General features: G+C 41.1%; 1 protein-coding gene across 2 annotated transcripts in view; it reads right to left on the bottom strand.

The window, feature by feature from the left end:
- The window catches only part of LOC111262416 (uncharacterized), a 40,460-nt gene extending 25,480 nt beyond the window's left edge, over positions 1 to 14,980 (bottom strand). For both annotated transcript variants that reach the window (XR_015311906.1, XM_022836655.2), the window contains exon 1: positions 13,914 to 14,980. Coding sequence is in view for 1 of the 2 variants with exons in the window: in XM_022836655.2 (XP_022692390.1) it covers positions 13,914 to 14,415 (502 nt within the window). In the remaining variant the exon portion in view is untranslated. The remainder of the gene's footprint in view (positions 1 to 13,913) is intronic.
- Between the last annotated feature and the right edge of the window lie 4,914 nt (positions 14,981 to 19,894).

Below are 19,894 nucleotides of genomic sequence, written 5' to 3'. Positions count from 1 at the left end.
AGCCTCTGGCTGAAGAAGCCTAGGACGCTAGTATCAAAATGAACTCATCCAATATACGAAGCTAATAGGATACGAGCCGGTAGAGCTGTAACGTTTTTAAGATTTTCGATGAATTAATTTTAATGCATTAAGATTTTTTAGTTAATGACACCAGTCGTAGAATTATACAGAAACATGCATGGTTGTGTAATATGTACTAAAATGATTGATAACTATGAGTTTAATCTGGGGTGGCTGAATGTGTAGACTTTTAGCATATTTTGGATGTTTGCTTAGAGTACAGTGCACGACTGGTGTGCTTAAATGAGAAAAACATAGTCTTAAACTAATCGTTTCTAATTTATTTCACATAAAATCAACCTATACTATGTCAAAGTATACGGGTTCTAGTTTATGTTGTGCTTTCTTGCCTGTACCGGCAGAGCGGCCGATGTCTAAGCGAGTTGTTTTACTAGAGAACAAAGCTTGTTTTTGTTTTCCGCAGACAGTTTTGGACTGCTTTCCGCAGAGCGTGCCTTCGTGCGCGCATCGTTGTTTCCAGCTACGTAGAGCTGTTTTACATGCTAGAGTTTCATGGGGATGGTAATACACGGTGCCCTTAGTCCACTAAAAGCCATTGACGCCCATATTGGTTGTTTGTTTTTTCGCCCGAATTTAGCTGGGCATGCTCACCTCTTGTCACCAAGAAATGTTGCCTTGTTAAATTGTCACATTGTACTGCTCGTTGCCTTACGATGAGCCAATTCAGTAAAGCATATTGCGACAAGCTTAAAGCATCCTTCAACGAGTGCAAATTTCACTTTCGAATTTTGTATACTTTTCTAACTAGATGAAAAATAACTCCTTAGATAGGGTTTGCACTGACTCATGGGGGTCTTAGTCTCGCTGTTATCACACAGCGAGCATTATTCTTGCAAAAAACATCTTTGAAGTCGAATTTACGTACGAAAAAATGTGGCAAATCAAGAATTCGAATTTTGGCCGAAGCATTCAGCGAGATGCCCTTGAGCTCAAGTTAGGACAAGGTCGCACTTGCGAGAAAATCAATTTTACGTATCCACAGATTTTTACTACGAAACAATGAACAACGGTTTTTTGTGTAGCCGGTATTGCTAGAAGCATCCCACTGACAGAACGGGTGGAAGCCGCTTAGCTCGTCAAGATGGCATGCTGGGTCGAAAAGGTTGTATAGCGTAAGTACCTAATATAGTTACAAATCCTCTTTTAACTTGTTCAGTTTAGATTGATAAATAAGTTACCTCCTGAATGATACAAGTGTTGTTCACTGATAGCGTAGTTAACTGAATTCAGAACGATTTGACACAGTTGGTGAGCTCACATTATCCAGCTATGGCTAGAAATGTCTGGAGATTAGAATCAAATGAAGATGATCAAAAAGATCATCGATGTCGCGCTAAACTTACCTCAGCATCGTTACTACTAGACATACTAAACGGCTGTAGCATAGCCATAGAATTGTCCTTTATTCTATATGTCCTTCTTTATGTCCAGTTATTCTAAAGTTGTGAACGCTTTATTTGTACAGCTAGCTAGTTGCACGTTTGAGAAGCCATTTCTGGCTTTCCACATCCCGTAGCGGAAAGTGAAAATTCAAGTGAATGACCTATCATGAATGGCACAAATCTAGTCTTAGTGCTTATGATTGCCTTCAGATGAATCCAAATGGGCGCATAGTTCTATTCATAGACGGGACCCAGAGGCTCGAGAAGCAATCTTGGACATCGTTTAATTATAAAGCAAGCATTGAAGATGCGTGCGTATGCACTGTGTGGATGGTTGCAGTGTTTCGCAGCTTGACCGTACTAGTGGGAGGATTTCCTGACAAGCCTTGCGGAAAACGATCGTGATTAACTAAAATCACTTAACATATAGGCCTCTTCACGTCTATTATTTATTTCAACAAATGCGTATAACTTCAAGTTTGTTGTTCATACGCAAGTAAACACATATGGTCATGGAATTATATGTTACTATCGAGCTGCCATTATCCTAACACGTTGACTAAATACCCCTATGGCGTAACTAAAAGCCAAACGTTTTCCCCGGTGATCTTTCTAGTCGCGTTTCAAATAATTGAACGATGCCCGCCAAACTTAAGCACACATAATGGTGTCGGTTTCATTGTTAGGCGTAGACAGTTTGCTTACTGCTAAGAGCTAAGTGTTTGAAGTAATGCCTAATAGTGTAAGAACAATATAGCTGTCAAGTAGAGGATTTTGGTATTAAGGTATCCTTGTTTTTTGGTTGGCAGGTTTCTAGGTGGAGTTAAGAAACGATTCGACGTATTGCTTCTGAAACGCAAATCGATTATTCAACAAGGTTTTGTTAGTTCTCATTTGATTGACTTGTTTGATGTCGTGACGGCTTTCCTCCGAAATTCTTCACCTTTTTTTTTAATATATAATATTATAATTCAGTAGACCATATACAAACAAACGTTTATGTATGAAATGTTTGCCTCGTGATAACGACGTCACTCAACGTTTCTCTTTTGTTCGATTATTGAAGCATACGTAGAATTCCATTCAAAGAAGAAACCCATACAAAATCGGTTTCTATTTGTATCGCCCAGTTCCTTATTAGGCACATTTAACATTGACATAACAACATACTTAGGTCGTAAACTTTAAATATGCTATGTACTGTACACATTGCTGTTATAAGCGAACATGGCCTAGCTTAAACTTTTTAACCACACGCTTATAGCAGATGAAACTTCGCTGGAAAATGCCGCAAAACTTATCAGTGAATTTACCCCCCCCCCCCCCCAGAACAGATGAGTTCAAAAGAAGAAACATTTCTGTCTTAAAAATCAACGTTCAGTGGTCAACTTTTTGTTCTATGAAGCAACAGCGCTGCCAAAATTTATCGAAGATTGGGTAAAACATTACGAACCGACCCTCCAAAACGAGGACAGTCTACATGCAAACACTTCAAAAGCGGACTATGCCGAAGGCATTAACACGATGAAGAAGTACAGCGTAGTGTAGTTAGAACTGCCATTTCACATGTAACAAAAAACACTTGCTTAGATTGTACAGTAACATGGTTCAATCTTTACCAACATCCGGAGAAGGACCAGAAAAGATAATAGCATTCCACGAAAAAGATAGCCTGATCACTTGATGACAACGCCAGACCTCGTCGCTGTGCCTCAATTACTCCCTAGATTAAACGTGAAAATATCCAGCATTTGCTTCACCCCGCTTATTCTGCCTATTTAGGTCCGTCTGATTACGGGGCTTTCCGTAACCTAAAGAAGGCAACTGGTGAGCAAGTACCTCCCATCATCGAATTACTTCGAGAAGCCAAAGTATATATATATATATATATATATAGAGGGAGGGAGAGAGAATGAAAATGACGGATACGAAAGGCTGGCAGAGAGCGGGGTCTATAAAAAAAATATAAATACAAAAAGTCTATAAAAATCTAAAAAGCACCTTTGATACATACAAAAAAATCACCATTTTAATCCCATCTATTTCAAAAGTTTTTAATGTCCGCCAAATTCGCTTGCAAAAGCCTGATATATCTATAATTCGTTGGTTGAAGTTTGTCTTTGGCCGGACAAAACTAACTCTATTGAGATTATGCTAAAAAAAAAATTATGTATGTCATCACATAAGGAAATTTGCGTTCAGTTTACCCTGATTTCCAGAGATGATATATTATGAGAATAGAGGTCGTTACGTGGCGAACAATACATGAGTTCAACATTTACCTTGTACACTGTAGAAGTACATAATACATTGACAGGTAGAATCTTACAATCTCTGCACAAAGCTCTGTCTAAACAAATTTTTCATTACGCTGCCTGCACTTATATTAAATACCGTTTTCGATCAGCTTCGACACTTAAACGCTAACTCGAATTGATAGTCTTTTCCGTAGACAAATTACTCGTGTAAATTCAAGATAAGCCCCAAAAATACTAACAACATATGCTCGCGCAGCGACTTTCGGTGCGTCGAAAAATCAATAAAATTTCTTAATTATGCTCATAATTAATATCTTTAGAATTCTCCTGTTTTATATAAAAAAAAAAAAAAAAAATGAGCCGACAGAGCTTGGCCGTTACCGAAGGTTTCCGGCACATCCAGTTGATTTTTATAGGTCGAATTACCTTCGTATTTTTTAGTAATAGACTGACTAGTAAGAGATACGTTAAAATGGTATTCATTTATTTATCGTCCTTTGCTGGACGTACCATGATTTAATACTTTCAAGCAACACAAATATGCTTTTTTGTAAGCTGTATCTAAATAAAAAGAAATGTTTGAATTCATTATTTACGAGTATCGACAGGAATATCCCTAATAAATGCTATATTTAGTTGGTTTTGCCCACAATAGGAGGCCTTCGGACCTTGGTCATTCCAGTGGTCATTTCTATTATTATAATTGCTTTTCACATTCACGGTAAACATGTCCGCATCGCTGAAGGATCGAAAGCGTCTGCTGCTGCTGCTGCTGCTGCTGCTGTTGCGCCCTTAAGAGGGCTCGGGAGCGAACAGCACGGGTCGAGAACCTTTTCGTTTAAGAAAGGTTCTTACTGCCTTTGATGGCACAAGACCTGAACAAGCGGTTTTCATGAACAGTTCGACCAGCGGTAGTCCTAGATAGTTCAAATCCGACCTTACAGGAGTGCATTTAGCAATTAGGACACTAAAAACGCATGTTTGCCCTTTAATTAAGGGTTTGCCTTTAATTAATGCAAGGTTTTGTTCATGGCTTTTCTGTCATGTTTTTTTATTATGGTATATAAGAGCTTGAATCTGTGTTCTTGGCGGCTGCGTCCTCACTCGCAATGGGAGAAGTAGTCGATTGCAGGTAATTACCGATTTACAGTAACTGATGAAGCCCCACTAGACGTTAGTGGCTATTTCGATTTAAGCTTGCGAAAGCGGAATTAAAAAGAGACAGGAACGCATGAAGCTTAAAATCTAGTCGAAGTCAACTTCAAGAACCCAGCAGCTGTTTTCTTAATTTTTCAACCTACTTTAAGAGATTTAATTTATTACGTGATATGCTTAAGAGTTCCTAGTAATAAATTCTGTTGAAGGCGCAAGTACTCCACAATAATTCATAAAAACGGTGAAAAAAAATGTGGCTTTCAAACTAGATTTTGTAGATTTTGCTTCCACTTCATATTAATGGACTTACATGTCACCACCTATAATGGAACGCTGGATAAAATCCAGCTTCTTTTTGTGTACGTTGAAGTTTCCCTGAAGCAGTTGTTGAATAGCCTCTTTAAACAGCCCCTGTCGAACAGCCTCGTTCACTGGATAGAGCTGGCATATTTACAGATGCTTGAAAATAAGAGGGCAAATTTTCTTTTGCCAGAACAGTTTTCAGCGTATAAAATCCTGTCAGTTTGACGAAATATAAATCATGATCTTTATCGAATGGAGGCCTGGGTCTACTTTTGTTTTAAGCGTATCTCCCAGAGTCACCCATTTTTCTTTTCATTTTTTTAAAATTTCAAATGAACATTAAATCACTTCTTGTCAACCTGTCATTGAGGCTAGCTGTTATCCGGTACCCTGCTAGATGTCGAGGTGTGATATGGAAGCCGTCTTTATTTGTGTTTTTTACTCAGTTAAGCCAAGTGGATGCTCAAGTTTCTAATTTCAGGGCAAATTCAGTGATGGTAGTTATCTGTATGCAGGCCCATTCAGATAACTGACAGGCTAATTCTCAGCAGCCTTCTTTTAATTATAGTTATATTAGTATATGTTAGTAGCGATGAGTGAACGAGCGTCCTTCTTTCGATGTGCTTTTAGACAGTCCTCATTGATCTTACATGACAACGCAAAACCAAAACACCATCAATGAAGTTTGTAATCCACCTTTGAGCAGTCCTCTTACATATATATATATATATATATATATATATATAAAGAGTACGCTTTACTCGGCACAATTATCACGGGCTGCTTTTGCAGCTTTTGAAGTCGGTAAAAGGTGAAATAGAGTACGTGTCCGAAATTCGCTTCATTAGTAGCTTCATCCCTCTTTGAAGCCTAGACTTAATGTTAAGTTCCACTTAACGTGTAATGAAATTGCTTGTAGGGATAAGGGGGTTATTTGAAATGGCACATGAAACTAAATAGAGAGTTGAGAAGAAAAAGTATAAATGGAACATTTGAAAAACCTACGATTACTTTTGTTACAAGCTGATATTATGGAACAGCTAGTATTCTGACCAAATGGAATCTTGAAGTTCCACAATTGCTTTGTTATACGTTCATACGACGTGCGTGAACCTTACCAATGGTTACTTTCAAATATTAATCCTGCAAGGTGGCAAGGGTTATTAAAAAAAGTATACCAAGCCCTACAACAAGATCAATATTTTGGTATATTTCAGGATCGTATATGATAGGGAATTGTATTGTGCACAGTTTTGCATCCAGAACAACAGAAGTTATTATGATTTGTTAGAGGAAATAAAAACTTCGTACCTATTCTTATATCTTCATTCTTGGTAAACTTAGTAATCAGAATCATGAATAGTATATATCCATGCGCGATATGATCGTATACTCATCATCGGTAATAAACGTCGACGTATCTGTAAACATCTCTACAAATACATTTTCAGAAGATCTACGTTTTGTAGAACTAGTTCGTTGCTCGTAATGTGAATGCCCCTGTAATCGCTGGGGATATTATCCTAGAAAACACAGAACGCCACCTGGAACAGCTTTTCAAACAGGCGATAGGCCAAAAGCAGGAGTTGTTAACAAAGCCCTCGGTGCAACTGGAAATCAAAATGGCTGGAAAAAGGAGTAGGGAAGCATAGCTTACTCTACCTGCCGCCTGAACCGTATCAGTAACCTCCGCATGTGTGAGTGATGGAAAAGAGAGGCATAACTTGCTATTGTCTGTGTAACTGATGTGTTACTGAGTGCAGCCATATGTGCATGGGTATGCTAGCAACGCTTGTATTGATTCCCAATGGAAACCACTGGAGGCTGGTAGTAAAAGTTGGACTAGGTGTTATGGTAGGGCTGTTCCTGCTATTGGTGCTGCAACTGTCTAAGGGAAAAGGGACAGAGAAAATAAAAGATGATATAGACATATACAAGGGCGCAAGGAGGCCGAAGACGTCCTAGGATGGCTAGCTCGGCTAGCTCTACGCACCTACGTAACCTATTCATTCTGAAAATGTTGTTGGGTTCCATTACGCCTAATCATATGCCTGTATCTTCTTATCCACTCGCTTCTTTCTTCTATCCGGTACATCATCATCATCATGTAGTATCTATAGATCAAAGAAAAGGTTCGTTGCGAGAGAAGACGCAGAGGGCCTACCTTGGCCGATCACTTTCGTATCCTACGCTCTGCTTGTTTTTGCTCCCCTTAGGGCCTACAAGACCGGATACAAGGCTACCTGTATAGAACCTGGAGTGTTATAGCAGGTCACAACTGAGCATTGTATGGGACCATGATGGCCGTAACGGGAGAATGGGGATAACCAGTGAGGCGTGGCGGAATCATTGCACCATCGAGGAACTAAAAAATCGGCAGCGGCTAGGACCTACAACGTGTGCGAGTGTGCCTGCACGCATGAGTGCAGTAGGAAGCATACGAAAAAGTTCTAGTCTGGCTTCCCTTAGTCCGCTAAGAACCATGGTCTCTTGGTAAAGCAATACACTGATACGAGAAATTCTGAGAAAAGTCGACCGAATGAATTAGGCCACGTGAGACAATAGGCAATGAGAAAATAGGCCGTAACGATTGGGCGGGCGCTGCTAGGGTACATCTCACTGTCGAGTACCGTACTGTAGGGTGTGACTCGTGTGTATATGTGTAGGCATACAAGTGATATCAGATAAAAAAGGTAAAGGCCTTTTTTATGAGACGATGAGAAGAAAATGCACAGGCCGTGGTCTGAACAACACAAAGGGTCAAGAAATGATGGACGACGGCCATGTGGCTCTTTTGTTTGGCTGAGTAACATAGAACGAACAGAAAAATTATGAAAAGGAAATGAAATAGTTTCCACACCCCAATTCGGTTTTGCTTCCTGTCTTGCCGCATGTTAGTCATAATCGAATAGCAGGAGAGAGCACCGAAATGCCTCTGCAGAGATAAACTCACATCGTCAGAGATGAATTAGTAAGAACCAAAGATTTTTTTTAGACGGTTCGTTCCATCAAACATTCTTTGGTACTTCGTTGTATTTGTTAAGGAATATTGATTTTTAGATTTTGTAAGGTATTATCGCACCCTTACGCCTCACTGTTTGCAATGCTAGCATACTACGTAGAAAAAGAGTCTTGTACGTGACTGTAGGATAAGTCTGAATGCAGTCACAAATATGAGCCTACTTTATGCATGTGTGTAAGCTAGTCCTCTTTGAAGTAAATTAGCGCGCACAGAACGCAGCTACATTTACAAAAAAATGAACGAAGTGAGTAGACCCACAATAGCTCCTCGGAAAGGAGATTATTTAAAAGCTATTCTATTCAATTAGAACGCAAACCAGGGAAACAATTTTAGCGGGCGCAGCTCTGAAATATCAGATTATGATTGGCTGTATAAATGGCAAAACAACATTGACCAATGCAATAGATTATGCTGTACGTTCGGATGGTTATATGAGTTCAATCGGATTGTTCTATATTTTCTGCGGGCTCATATTTTCTTAGAATGAGCTCATAAGAAATATAATAATATAAGGTGATCCTGCCGCAATATTTATTTCACCATCGTGTATAATGTATCGACAACAGGGGTACTTTTCCTATTTAAATGTGAATGAAGTTCGCTGTTTAACCCTATACACATATAAGGAAAGGGTCTTTTATGGACAGTCACCAGTCGGCATGCGCCTATAGAGGAAACGTACACTGACATCATTTTTTTGCAAAGGACTAGGTTTACTGAAAGGGTGGATGGGTGCTTGTTTCTTGGCTCGATCATTCTCTGGATATCTTTTGATGTGTATATGATAGCGCTTTGAGTCAGCCTGATTAGCGCTACACGCGACCTTGAGATCTGGATCGGATAGATTTAATCCTGTCCTGCGGTATCACCAAACAATGAACACGTCTAGCCGGAAAGCGCCGCTGAGGGTAAGATAATGTAGTAAATTACACAACGACTATTCTGAAATCGTCACTGGATGACCACTAATTGGCAAGCTACTGCTTCGCCGAGTTTCTGGCTTGTTGTTTACCCTCAGTTGCTTCTACCATGCTTACAACATACGTCGACAGGCCTAAGGGGACCTAAAGCGAGTATGGCATAACCTCATCAAGCTAGTTATGGGACAACTATGCCAATACTACGCATTATACCAACAAGGACTACAATGCCCAATTAGAAGTTATCATAAACTTTCACTTAAAAGCCGTAACAACGTACGAAGAGCTGACTACGCATAACTTTGTCTCAATTCCAATGCAAACAACGCATTATATGTTCATACAAATTACTACAGTTGAATGCTATTCGATTAAACTCACCCTAATATTATTTTTCCTGCTTCGATTAAAAGAAAATGACAAAAAAAGCTTCTAGGCTAGGAGATCACATGCCATCCTTTCCAAGCGCTTATACAGGATACTTTCTGTGCAGTTAACAAGATTTAGCATGTTTGTGTATCTAAGCAGTAGGATAAATGGGCAGCAGAGACCTCCTGATCCGAAGGCTCTGATACATCAGGCAGTGAGAAAGATGCTGACTGAAATTTACTAAGCGGCACTAATAACCCCTTTGGTAAGATTCATTTGAAGTAAGAATATGTATTTTCTGCTCGGCATTGTAGAACCAATCAGCCTGCATGACAACGCAAGCTGTTATACTAGTACACAGGTGTCCAGTGTAATTTTTAAATAACAAGCCTTATTTTCGCTTATTTTATTAGGATAACTTCATATTTGCAATAGCCTTCTAATGCTCTGTACTGTTTTATAAGCTGTTTACTAGATGTGGTTATAATCAAAGATCTTGAATGTATTTCTATCATCATACAATATGCGAGAATGTCTGAAACGTGCCTACGTTGATATTTGAAGTAAATATGTTGACCTTAAAGCTTGCTTACACTACCATTTACTACTAAGCGGTTACCAATCGGTTTCATCTTTTCTCAGGAATAAACCCAATTCGTTTTAGCTTAAAATTTGTACCTCTCACGATACACCTAAATAATTGGCAAAGAGTACATTGGTGCATAGGTTTTTCCTTAGCAGTTCGTGGAATCGGTAGGACTGCTCATAGGAGACGCGGACCGCACCGAGGATGTGCTCTCTAGCAATTGCTGTCACGTAGAGCGCAATATGAAATCTTCTGTTCGGGAGCCGTCTTTAGGACTTTGGCCGTCTATTTGTTACTCGTCTACGATAGCCTCTGTGCTTTGCAACCGGTATCGATACAACTGGTTCTGCCAGTAGCCTATAATCAATGAAGCAGCTTTGTGGGGTTTGTTGGCGTCGCTTTCGGCTGAGGGTCAAGACGTTACTGAGTAGCCTGTTCAGCGTCCGGCGTTACGTATCATAGCACTAACTATAATAGTAGAGACTGCTAATTCTCCGCCTTGGGCAAAAATTGTTGTAGCCATTCGCCGGAGATGGCCTAGACCAACGAACCAGCAGCCACATTCTCCTTCAGTTCCCATCTATACCGATTTTCTGGCATTCACTATAAGCATTCATCGTCCAAATGGACACATCCTTTCAATCGAAGATCACGGAAACAAGCCACCGTTCTCTTACACATTAAGCTATATTCCGGCAGCCGGTCGCCGTAAAAATACCTTCGTCCTATCCAGCAGACATAGCACAATCTCCAGTGCTTGTATATCACTCCCACCGAGTTTTCACTGCTGTGCGCTTGTGGATCACTGATCCGGTTAACATAACGGTCTCTGCAGCATCAGACCACAAATCGTTCTCCAAAACCGAGGGCTCTAACCCGTTCGAAAATGGAACTTACTCTTGAACATGGCTGGACGTGAGATACTATCCGTAATGCGGCGTCCGATTTAGTAGTGGTGGTCGGAGGTCACTGGGACGTCAGACGTTGTTACCGTCGCGCGGACAGTGTTGGACCAGTGAGTCGGCTGCTCTCTGTGGCAGGGCGTAAGTGTCTCCAGAGTCCAGCGGCATCGATACGTTCTGGGATAGATGGATTGGAGTCTGCGACGGGAGGAAGCAGCCTAATTAGACAGGCTTGCTAAGTAAACCCAATGAAAGGGTACTTTTTACGAGACCCAGCTGACAAATTAGGAATGGTAAAGCCACGTGACACCGGCCGGGAGCCCGTGAACGGCGAGCAGAGCGACTATCGCGATGTCATGTATAACCAATGGCGGAAGGCCGGGCCAAAACAGTAGTCGTCCGGCAACGAAGGGACTCACGGAGGAATTAACGAAATAGATAGAAGTGGATCACAAGTAACCCAAACAGTGTCAGAGGTAGAAAAATAGAGGCTATTCCAGAGTAGTAACTACTGCTAAGGGACAAGGCGGAGGCAAACAACCTATTACCACCACCATGAATGCTCAGTCGGCAACACATGAAGCAGTTAGTGACGAAGCGGTGGGCTGAAACAGTTTTAAGTTAGACTCCGGGGCAGCCTACATCTAGCCGCGAATGGAATCTAAAGGAATGTCTAGAGTCAGAGGTGCTCCTTAACTCCATGTACCGTTGACGAACACATCCGTATGATAGAACTTACCAAATTAATAAATTTGCTAAATAATGTAGACATCGTATATTATGCATGGTGCTATTATTTTCATTCCTAAGGAGTTTAGGACCAGCTGGGACCGAAAGGACAACAATAGCTTGTTATATCGATGATGATTTCCATCGCATTGAATCCACGATAAGACTAATAAAGATAGTTCACATTCGTTTAATTGGAACAGAACTTGGATAATTGTTTTAAAAAGTTTTTTATACTTTTTAATCAGGATTTACAATGTCTTCGATGCTTTTACGGAGGATCGTAGATGCAGTAACCGTTGTCACAGATGTATCAGTAAAGTATTGCCAACAAATTTTCCAATTTGACTTACCTGATTAACCTTATCGATTAGTACTGTAAAAGCAGGCTGATGCCTTCCAGTGCGCGTCGTTCAATTTCAGCTTCAAGGTCAGCTATCTTAAGTTAAGATACGTTAAGAATATCTTAACTCAACCCTCAAAGAGTTGGTAACCCAATTGTTTACAGCAAACTAATGGTGGAACGTATACTTGGGGTACGTATCCACAATTATTGGTAGTAGAACGTATTCACTACCAAGAGAAACCGTATCAACTACTAGTAATTTCTTTTCACTCTTACTCGATACCATTTTATAATACACGCTGCTCGATATCATAGTTGCGCGCGACAGACAGTCAGGTTTATTAGAAGCGAACTTGCATCATCGATAACTGTAAGATATTTCTTATGCAATTATGGCAAAAGAGCAGATAGTTAATGTTGCATTTATAGTAAAATTTTACCATAAAGCTTTTGTCATATTTACTAGCAAAATAATATTATTATGCAAGTGAAAAGTGCGACCTCTCCTTATTCCAGATCAGAAAACGGTTTCAATTGCGGAGTTGGCTCTGGTGCGGGATGGTTCATTGCATGAAGACTGTCGTCCAGTTACGGAAGTATCAGCTCGAGGCAGAGTCGTAGAGGACGCGAGGGTAGGGAATGAAAACTTGCGTCGATGCTAACATGGCGCAGAGCTATTTCGAGGATTTCTTCGACTGACGGCATCTCTCGCAGCAAGGAACGAAAGACGGACTGTCAGGCGAAATCGGTTGGCTGAGTTAGGTCACATTGCAGTCTGCTGGCAAGAGGAGCTACGAACGAAGCTTTGGCAAATCTGAGGCGGACTGGTGTTTTTGTGCTCGCTGCCTTGGTGAGCCCTTTCTCCCAGTTTCTTTCTGACTTGCCTGCTGCCTGGCGGGCGAATGAGCTCCCCTGTTTCGGTCGGGAGTTGATGCTCGCCGAGACGCACGAAGGTGACATGGCTCTTACTCTGTGCCTTTACACCTTTTTCCGGGCTTCAAAGAGCTTTCGCAATTTGACGAAGAGTCTAAATGATGAAAGACAGCCACAACTAGATACAATGAAGGGCTTGTTTTTAAGAATCTCACCCCCTTCAACGCGCCAACTACCCCCCCCCCCTTTCAACCACTTCTTTCCTCTTCCTCATACGTATCTCTGCTGGCTATTCAGTTGTTCTAAGAACGAGGTTGAAACGGACTGCGCTAAAGGATTGAGCAGCCGGTGTTGAGCGGCGGGGGTGAAAGCAGATCGATACTTGAAGCGGAAGCAGAAGCAAAGGGTATGATTAGACGAACTATAAGGAAAAAAGGATCTAATCAATCAGCATCATTTTAACTGGTACATTGTGATCATCAGCTTTGTATGCCGTCTGAAGGCCAGCTACATAGCTAAACTAAGCAACGACAAGCTACTCTTAACCGGGCCGATTTAATTTATGAGGAGAGCGAGAGAATGAATTTCTGTAAAAAAGGTCCATATATATATATATATATATATATATATATATGCTTCTGAAGAGCGTCTCTACGTCCGTATTCTTACATACCGGCTGCGGGGCTATGATGTGATTTGGAAGGCTCTGTCTCCATCGGGCACGTAAATAATATATTCCTACGTAAAAATACGTTGTTTGCACGGCCAAATGTAGCGGAAATTATGCTATCAATTTTAGGAAGCGCTAATCGATGCGTGGACTAGAAACGGCTCTACAATAGCAACATAAATGCTCATATGCTATGCGTTTGTGTTGTTATTGTAGCGACAGAAAATGTGCAATACATGCAGTATGCCAGACCTGCCTCTATTCTTTCTTCTAATGCACGTTGTCGTTCTATCTAAAAACTGGCTCTAAGCACTTACCCTGGACGAACAGCTGTGTGGAACAGTTCTTCCAAGAGCCATCTACTCGTCGTACGTTACAACCATACACTCCGGAATCACTGACGTTGAGATTGATCAGCTGTAGCTCCGAGTTCAGCAACGAAAAGCGCGCTTTATGAGACCATCGATGGTCCTTCCACACGCCAGCTGTGTCAATTGTACCATTTCCTCCATCGAGCCGGTACATTAACTCTAGACTGGATCCCGCTTTACCTGTCAATTTTGATTTGTTCTTTTTGGCTTTTTTCAATGGGCCTAACTTTACCGTCCATTCCATGTACTGTGCTTCTGTTCCGTCGAAGCGCACTTGACATGGAAGCGATGCCTCGGCTCCTTCGAGAGCAAGCACTCGTTCGTTTGGTCCGCACTTCAACTCTTTTGTTTTACCAACATCCCGATTTCTTCCAGGCATTTCGCGCAAACCATTAACTCGTGTAATGCCGTACAGTAGCGGTAGCCAAGCCGTTATTAGCACCCTCATCGCGAGCAACTGATAGGAAATGACCCGGTTCAGTAATCCTAGCTTCGGTTCGTCGATCTCCTGTTTGAGTACTTTGGCTTACTATTAAACTAATAATAAAACCGACGACCTTATCCGGCGTATGTTTGGCCAACCTGGCTGACTTTCAATATCCAACTCCTTTCAATCTTTTTCCGCTCCATAAAGTGGCCGGAAGGGAAGCAAGAAGCAGAAAATAGTCGACAGTATGGCCTCGAAAGACACCAGAGCGCTTCACAGGTGATCAGCAAATGCAACTCGTAAAATACCAGATGGCTACGTCCGATACCTCTGAAAGTCAGATCCTCATCAGCAACTTTCACAAACACGCATTAAATTCCTAGATGACTGGTTGTCCGTGGATCGCACTAGTAAAAACAATAACTGGAAAAAAAGTGCACAAAATTCTCTAAATAGCTCTACTAAACAGTCTTATCACATCGCTGACACCTCCTTAGAAATTCGAATTCAGTACACCAGTAGCCAAAAGGGAGCAATCTACATGAACACTCGACCTTGTTCAGTATTTAAAGGAGATAGATACTCGCTTGTGATACCAGAGGTTGGACACAATAATGCACGCTCTTTGCGTGCTTCACTCCTGAGAGTCAGGCCTCTGTGGAAAGGGCCGACTGCCCTTTCCTTATTGAGGCCCTCTCTCAAGTCGCCTTATGCATCCTAGGGATAAAACCCAGTTTATCCTATGCTAGGATTGTGCGGCCGTCGGTCCAAATTGTACCTGTGCACATTGGTCCATCAGATTATCTCCCCGTGTCCTCGATCCGCCATCTGTCCCACCTCGATTGAATGTACAACTCACATAAGCTAGAAAGATCTTTGTATTCTGCCCTTCGTTCCTTTACCCCTATATTCTTGTGGCTGATTGGGAGACGTAGATGGGAAAAACGTCAATACGGCTCGCTGTCCAGAGATCTCATCGAGCAGACATCAATCATCTCAAACGACGGAGCCCCTTCCTGTCTCATTCTCCTTGTGAGGCGTCGCTGTTGTACAACAGTGGCGGGCCAGGACCAATTCAGTGCCAATGAGAGCCCAGAGGTTCAACACGATGGGTAAGGAGGGCGGAAAAGTGCAATAAAGGTAATGGAGATTCTCTCCTTAGTACTTTGCTTGCCTGTCTCCTCATCTTCTAGTGGCATGTGGTTCTCATTTTGTGTCAGTCTCTACCCGCACCATTCACGGACCTTGTTCAAAACTTAATGAAGAAAAACTGATCCTCTACGCCTTTCATATTTTACTTCTCACTGAATTCTGACTTATGATTCTCCTTCTCAATCGTTAAGTCAATCCTCACTGGAGACCAAATTTAGACGACAAAGTTCGCGTCACCAAGGTTAGATCGCATGTCGAATAAGTCAGATGGAGCTTTAAAGCATTTTTCTGCAACTACTGCAAAACGCGTAGTTACTTGCTCTCTCCTACCAGTTCCGATGGGTACGGATTCTTGCTTTACCTTCGATTGGTCGCGTAATCCTCTGGCAACAGGATTTTCATACGATAATGATATCGCTTTGTTGTCCTAGCCATTCACTAGGTTTCTCCGAGCAGATTTGACCTTCCTAGTGGGTTTTCATTGATGCCGCTTTCTTGCCCCGATTGTTTTGTTGCCGTCGTTATATAAAAGCCAGTCTAAGCGTACGTCACACCTTTAGCAAAGCTTTAATCGGAACCTTAGAGCGTCTCTGGAGGTGAATCGCGTCAGCGGAGAACGTTAAGTAACTGAAATCGAACATAGTTCACGCAATCGTCATTTTCGCATCTTTGTTCTCGTCGCTCTACTGACGGAAGCGTCGTACTTCTTTTATAGGCTCCGCCAATTTCGGAGTTAAGGTTTCTCGTTGACCCGCTATTTCCATCGCGCTTTTTCCGAGGTGAACTAGGCAGGCCACAGGTTTCTTTTGTCCGAGACCAAGTTGTTACTCAGGCAAGGTTAGACATTCCCGCCCTAAAGTCTGATTCAAAAAAGACATCACGAGCGAACGCAAAGACTATATCTTCAACCAGAATCACGTATATTGGATAGATATATGAGGTGCGACAAATCTTCTAGAAACAGAAAAAAAAACCGTTGGCTATGTTGCCGATCTTAGCCCGCAGACACTGTCACATTCGCTGCTTGTAAACTGCATGACTCTTTGCACTATAATTGAAATTCTCAAATCCACTTGTTTTGGCAAGAATAGCCTCGTTTTAGCCTTTAAACTCCTCTCATTGTGAGCAGGACTTTTGAATGTTGGTGTAACAAAGATTGAGATCTGGAAAAGGAAACGACACGTCAACTTAATAATCTTGAGCTTTGTTTTTTACCTTTAAAAGCACTACGATACAATCGTACAAATGCATCCAAGTAATGCTATGGGTTAGAACACCTATAGCAGTTTCAGCAGAAACTTTTGAATAGAAAAAATAATAATGTTAATTTCTAACACAGGTAACCAAGGATCGTCTGACTCTAGTAGTAGCTACTAAAATCTAAAGCTAAAGCTATATTCTATTTCTGTACATTTATAATAGACTAGCTACTGGAAGCCGACGCACGCCACGTACGTGCCAAGAGCATAAACGCGGTATGAACAATTGTAGCTGGTGTTTTCGGATATGTGGATTGTGTTTGGAACAAAATCGTTGGGGAAGTAGGCGAAAGAAAATATTTTCATTTGGGGACTGCCCCTTTTCCTCCAGTCGCATTTGAAGGACAATGACAGTACCGAATATGCGTCCTTTGAATGGTCAAGGAGTCTCCCCTAAGCGCAATGGAACGCGCCTAAAATCAACGTAATAGAAGTAAAACATAAAAGAAATCAAGCGCAGGGAGGGACCGAATAACAGAGAAATGAACCCACTGTCACGGAGAAGTCGCCTTCAGTTATTTTGGCTAGATAATTTTTATCCCTGGGTGGACTTGAGGGCCGTGTATATAAGAACACCCGAAGAGGCTTTCGATCCCTTTAATTATGCTTCGCACAAGAAGTACGGCTGAGAGAAAAGGGGAAAAAACTATTCTTTAAAGAAAGATTTATTGAATGATTGTTATAAGCTTGGCGTGTGGACTCGTAGGAACGGGTCTCTGTGACAGCACCTCTCTTTCCTATCTGTCTCTTTCTGCTATCCGGTTGCTCACGTAAGACACTATGGAAACAAAGAAAGCATATCCTTGCAGAAGGTAAAAGATCGAACCTTCGATGACGTAAGTAGATCCTAGTTAATCACTGGGTCGTTCTAACGTTTACCTATTTGATGCTAAAGTATGAAGTTGGATAGTCGGACCGTTTTCATATTTTATGACTTGATATCATTTTAGGGCTCTGTACTAACTTTCGACAAAGTGTCGTCGCCATAAACAGCACGCTCATGCCGACACGACGACGATTTGGCATAACATTATAAGGATGCGCCTGCGATCGAAAGTAAAAAATCGCAGTGTGAAATCACATGAAATCAGCTTAGTAGATGCGTATAGTCGCTTGTTAAAAGCGTATAACAAAAGTCCTATACAATGCATTCTACTGTTATATTGTCTCCCAAAAAAATGCGTAAGCCGGTTGACACAAGTAACAGACCTACTTACTTCGATGGCTAAGATTATAGATAAATACGCCTCAGGTAATGAGCTTAAATCATCACATATAATTTGGAAGCGAGACCTGGAGATAAATTGTATAAAAACTTATCTTTGGAGAATCTCCGGCAAAGCTACATAATTTTCTGTACATTTTGTAGTGTATTGCTGGCCTCTACATATATATATATATATATATATATATATATATATATATATATATATATATATCTCTTACGTTGAAACATACTTTGGCGAGCTCTTTGTCATAGCCTGCATGCGTACATTTACTACTACTGGTAAGAGACAAGATTCAGCTCTTCTTACAGTGACACAGCAAGCTCGTTGGGACGAACACATTCAGAATTCGAGCCAAAATCAGCTATTATCCAGTCTCTACGAACCCTAACCAAGATCCTAAACGCTGTCAGTTATTCGAAATCAACAGTGTACCCCAGACAAGGTAGGGCTGCAGAAGAGGCAGAAGCAGGTTCCAGTACAGAAATAGTGATAGAAAATTCAGAATATAGGAAAAAACAGTGCCGATTTCAAAGCTAATTGCCATTGTCTTGTAGTGGCCTTCTAATGATTCTTCTATTTTGAACAGGGCGCTAATGAAAAAATTTGATGTGATTTCACGGACTATTCACGAGGATCTCAAGTGTATGTCGTGTCTCCTTGAGAGTGAAACAGATGCTTTTTGAAGAGAATAGGATCAAACGATTTGGTCGGTGTTACTTGCTATTTAGCTCCCAGAAGATCGAAGAAGCAGGTCGCTGTCGATTTGTCTTTGAGGGGAAATCGCGATGCAAACATAAACTGCGGCAATGCTCGCTGGTTTCATCACGGTCTAGATGTTATTATTGCGGGTTGACGCACAGTTGTCGGCCACGGTTCATGAAAGAATGGGAAAATACACTGATGTTCTGGAATGAGCAAATATAGCCGCCGAGGAGCTCAACTTTAATACCGTTGGACTGCTTTGAATAATGCGTTATTGGACGGGAGTCTAGTAAGCCCCATCCTGACAACATGCTAGTAAGGCGACGCTCGGAGAATTGCAAGGGGAGCATTTGAAACGTGCCTGTGGGCCGTTTAGGATCTGGATCGAGCTGAGCAGTGCCTATACTTAGTAAATACAGCCATCAAATATCAGTTTTTATTCCGATACGTTCTTCTGATCGTATACAAGATCTAATCAATCAAGCACCGCCTTGTTTATTACAGCACGGGTACTTTAGCTTAGATTTAACACTGACCGAGAGAGCTAAGCCAACAATAGTAACGAAGATCACAGACAGAAGCGATATCTATCTATCTTCGAACGTACTAGACTGATAATTACGTCATACACTGTAGCCCTTGTTATTATAAGTTAAACACAAATATTTATCCAACGGCCAAGCCTTATCCGAAACTCAAATAACTATAATCGTCATCAATCAATCCCACCGAATTTTCCCAATGATAAACTGAAAAGGGACAACAATCTAAGAAAAAGAGACGCAACAGTTGCGACGCCTTCTTGCTATTAATAGAAGTGGACACGTTAACCTCCGCTGGTTCAATCTAAAGACTACTAAGCGGAAAAATATATTTTTCCAGTATTTCGATGCAAAAGCACAATTATACATAAATACTTTTCATAACGTCTCCGTTTGTTATATGTTACGCTATTTACTAATGCGATTAGTCATTCGAAGAGGAAGATTTAAGAACTTCTTCACTAGATCATGCACCTAAATAGATACATTTTTTTTATCTAACAGTATCTCTACTTCCTCATTTCTTTTAATCTTCAATATATATCGATATATATATCGAATATTAATATGATCAACGTTCAGTAGACCTGTGCATATATGGGATACAAAGACGCGA

The sequence above is a fragment of the Varroa jacobsoni genome, unplaced genomic scaffold, assembly GCF_002532875.2.
Source record: "Varroa jacobsoni isolate VJ856 unplaced genomic scaffold, vjacob_1.0 scaffold_660, whole genome shotgun sequence".
NCBI classification, from domain to species: Eukaryota; Metazoa; Arthropoda; class Arachnida; order Mesostigmata; family Varroidae; genus Varroa; species Varroa jacobsoni.
This window is presented reverse-complemented; position numbering and strand designations above follow the sequence as displayed.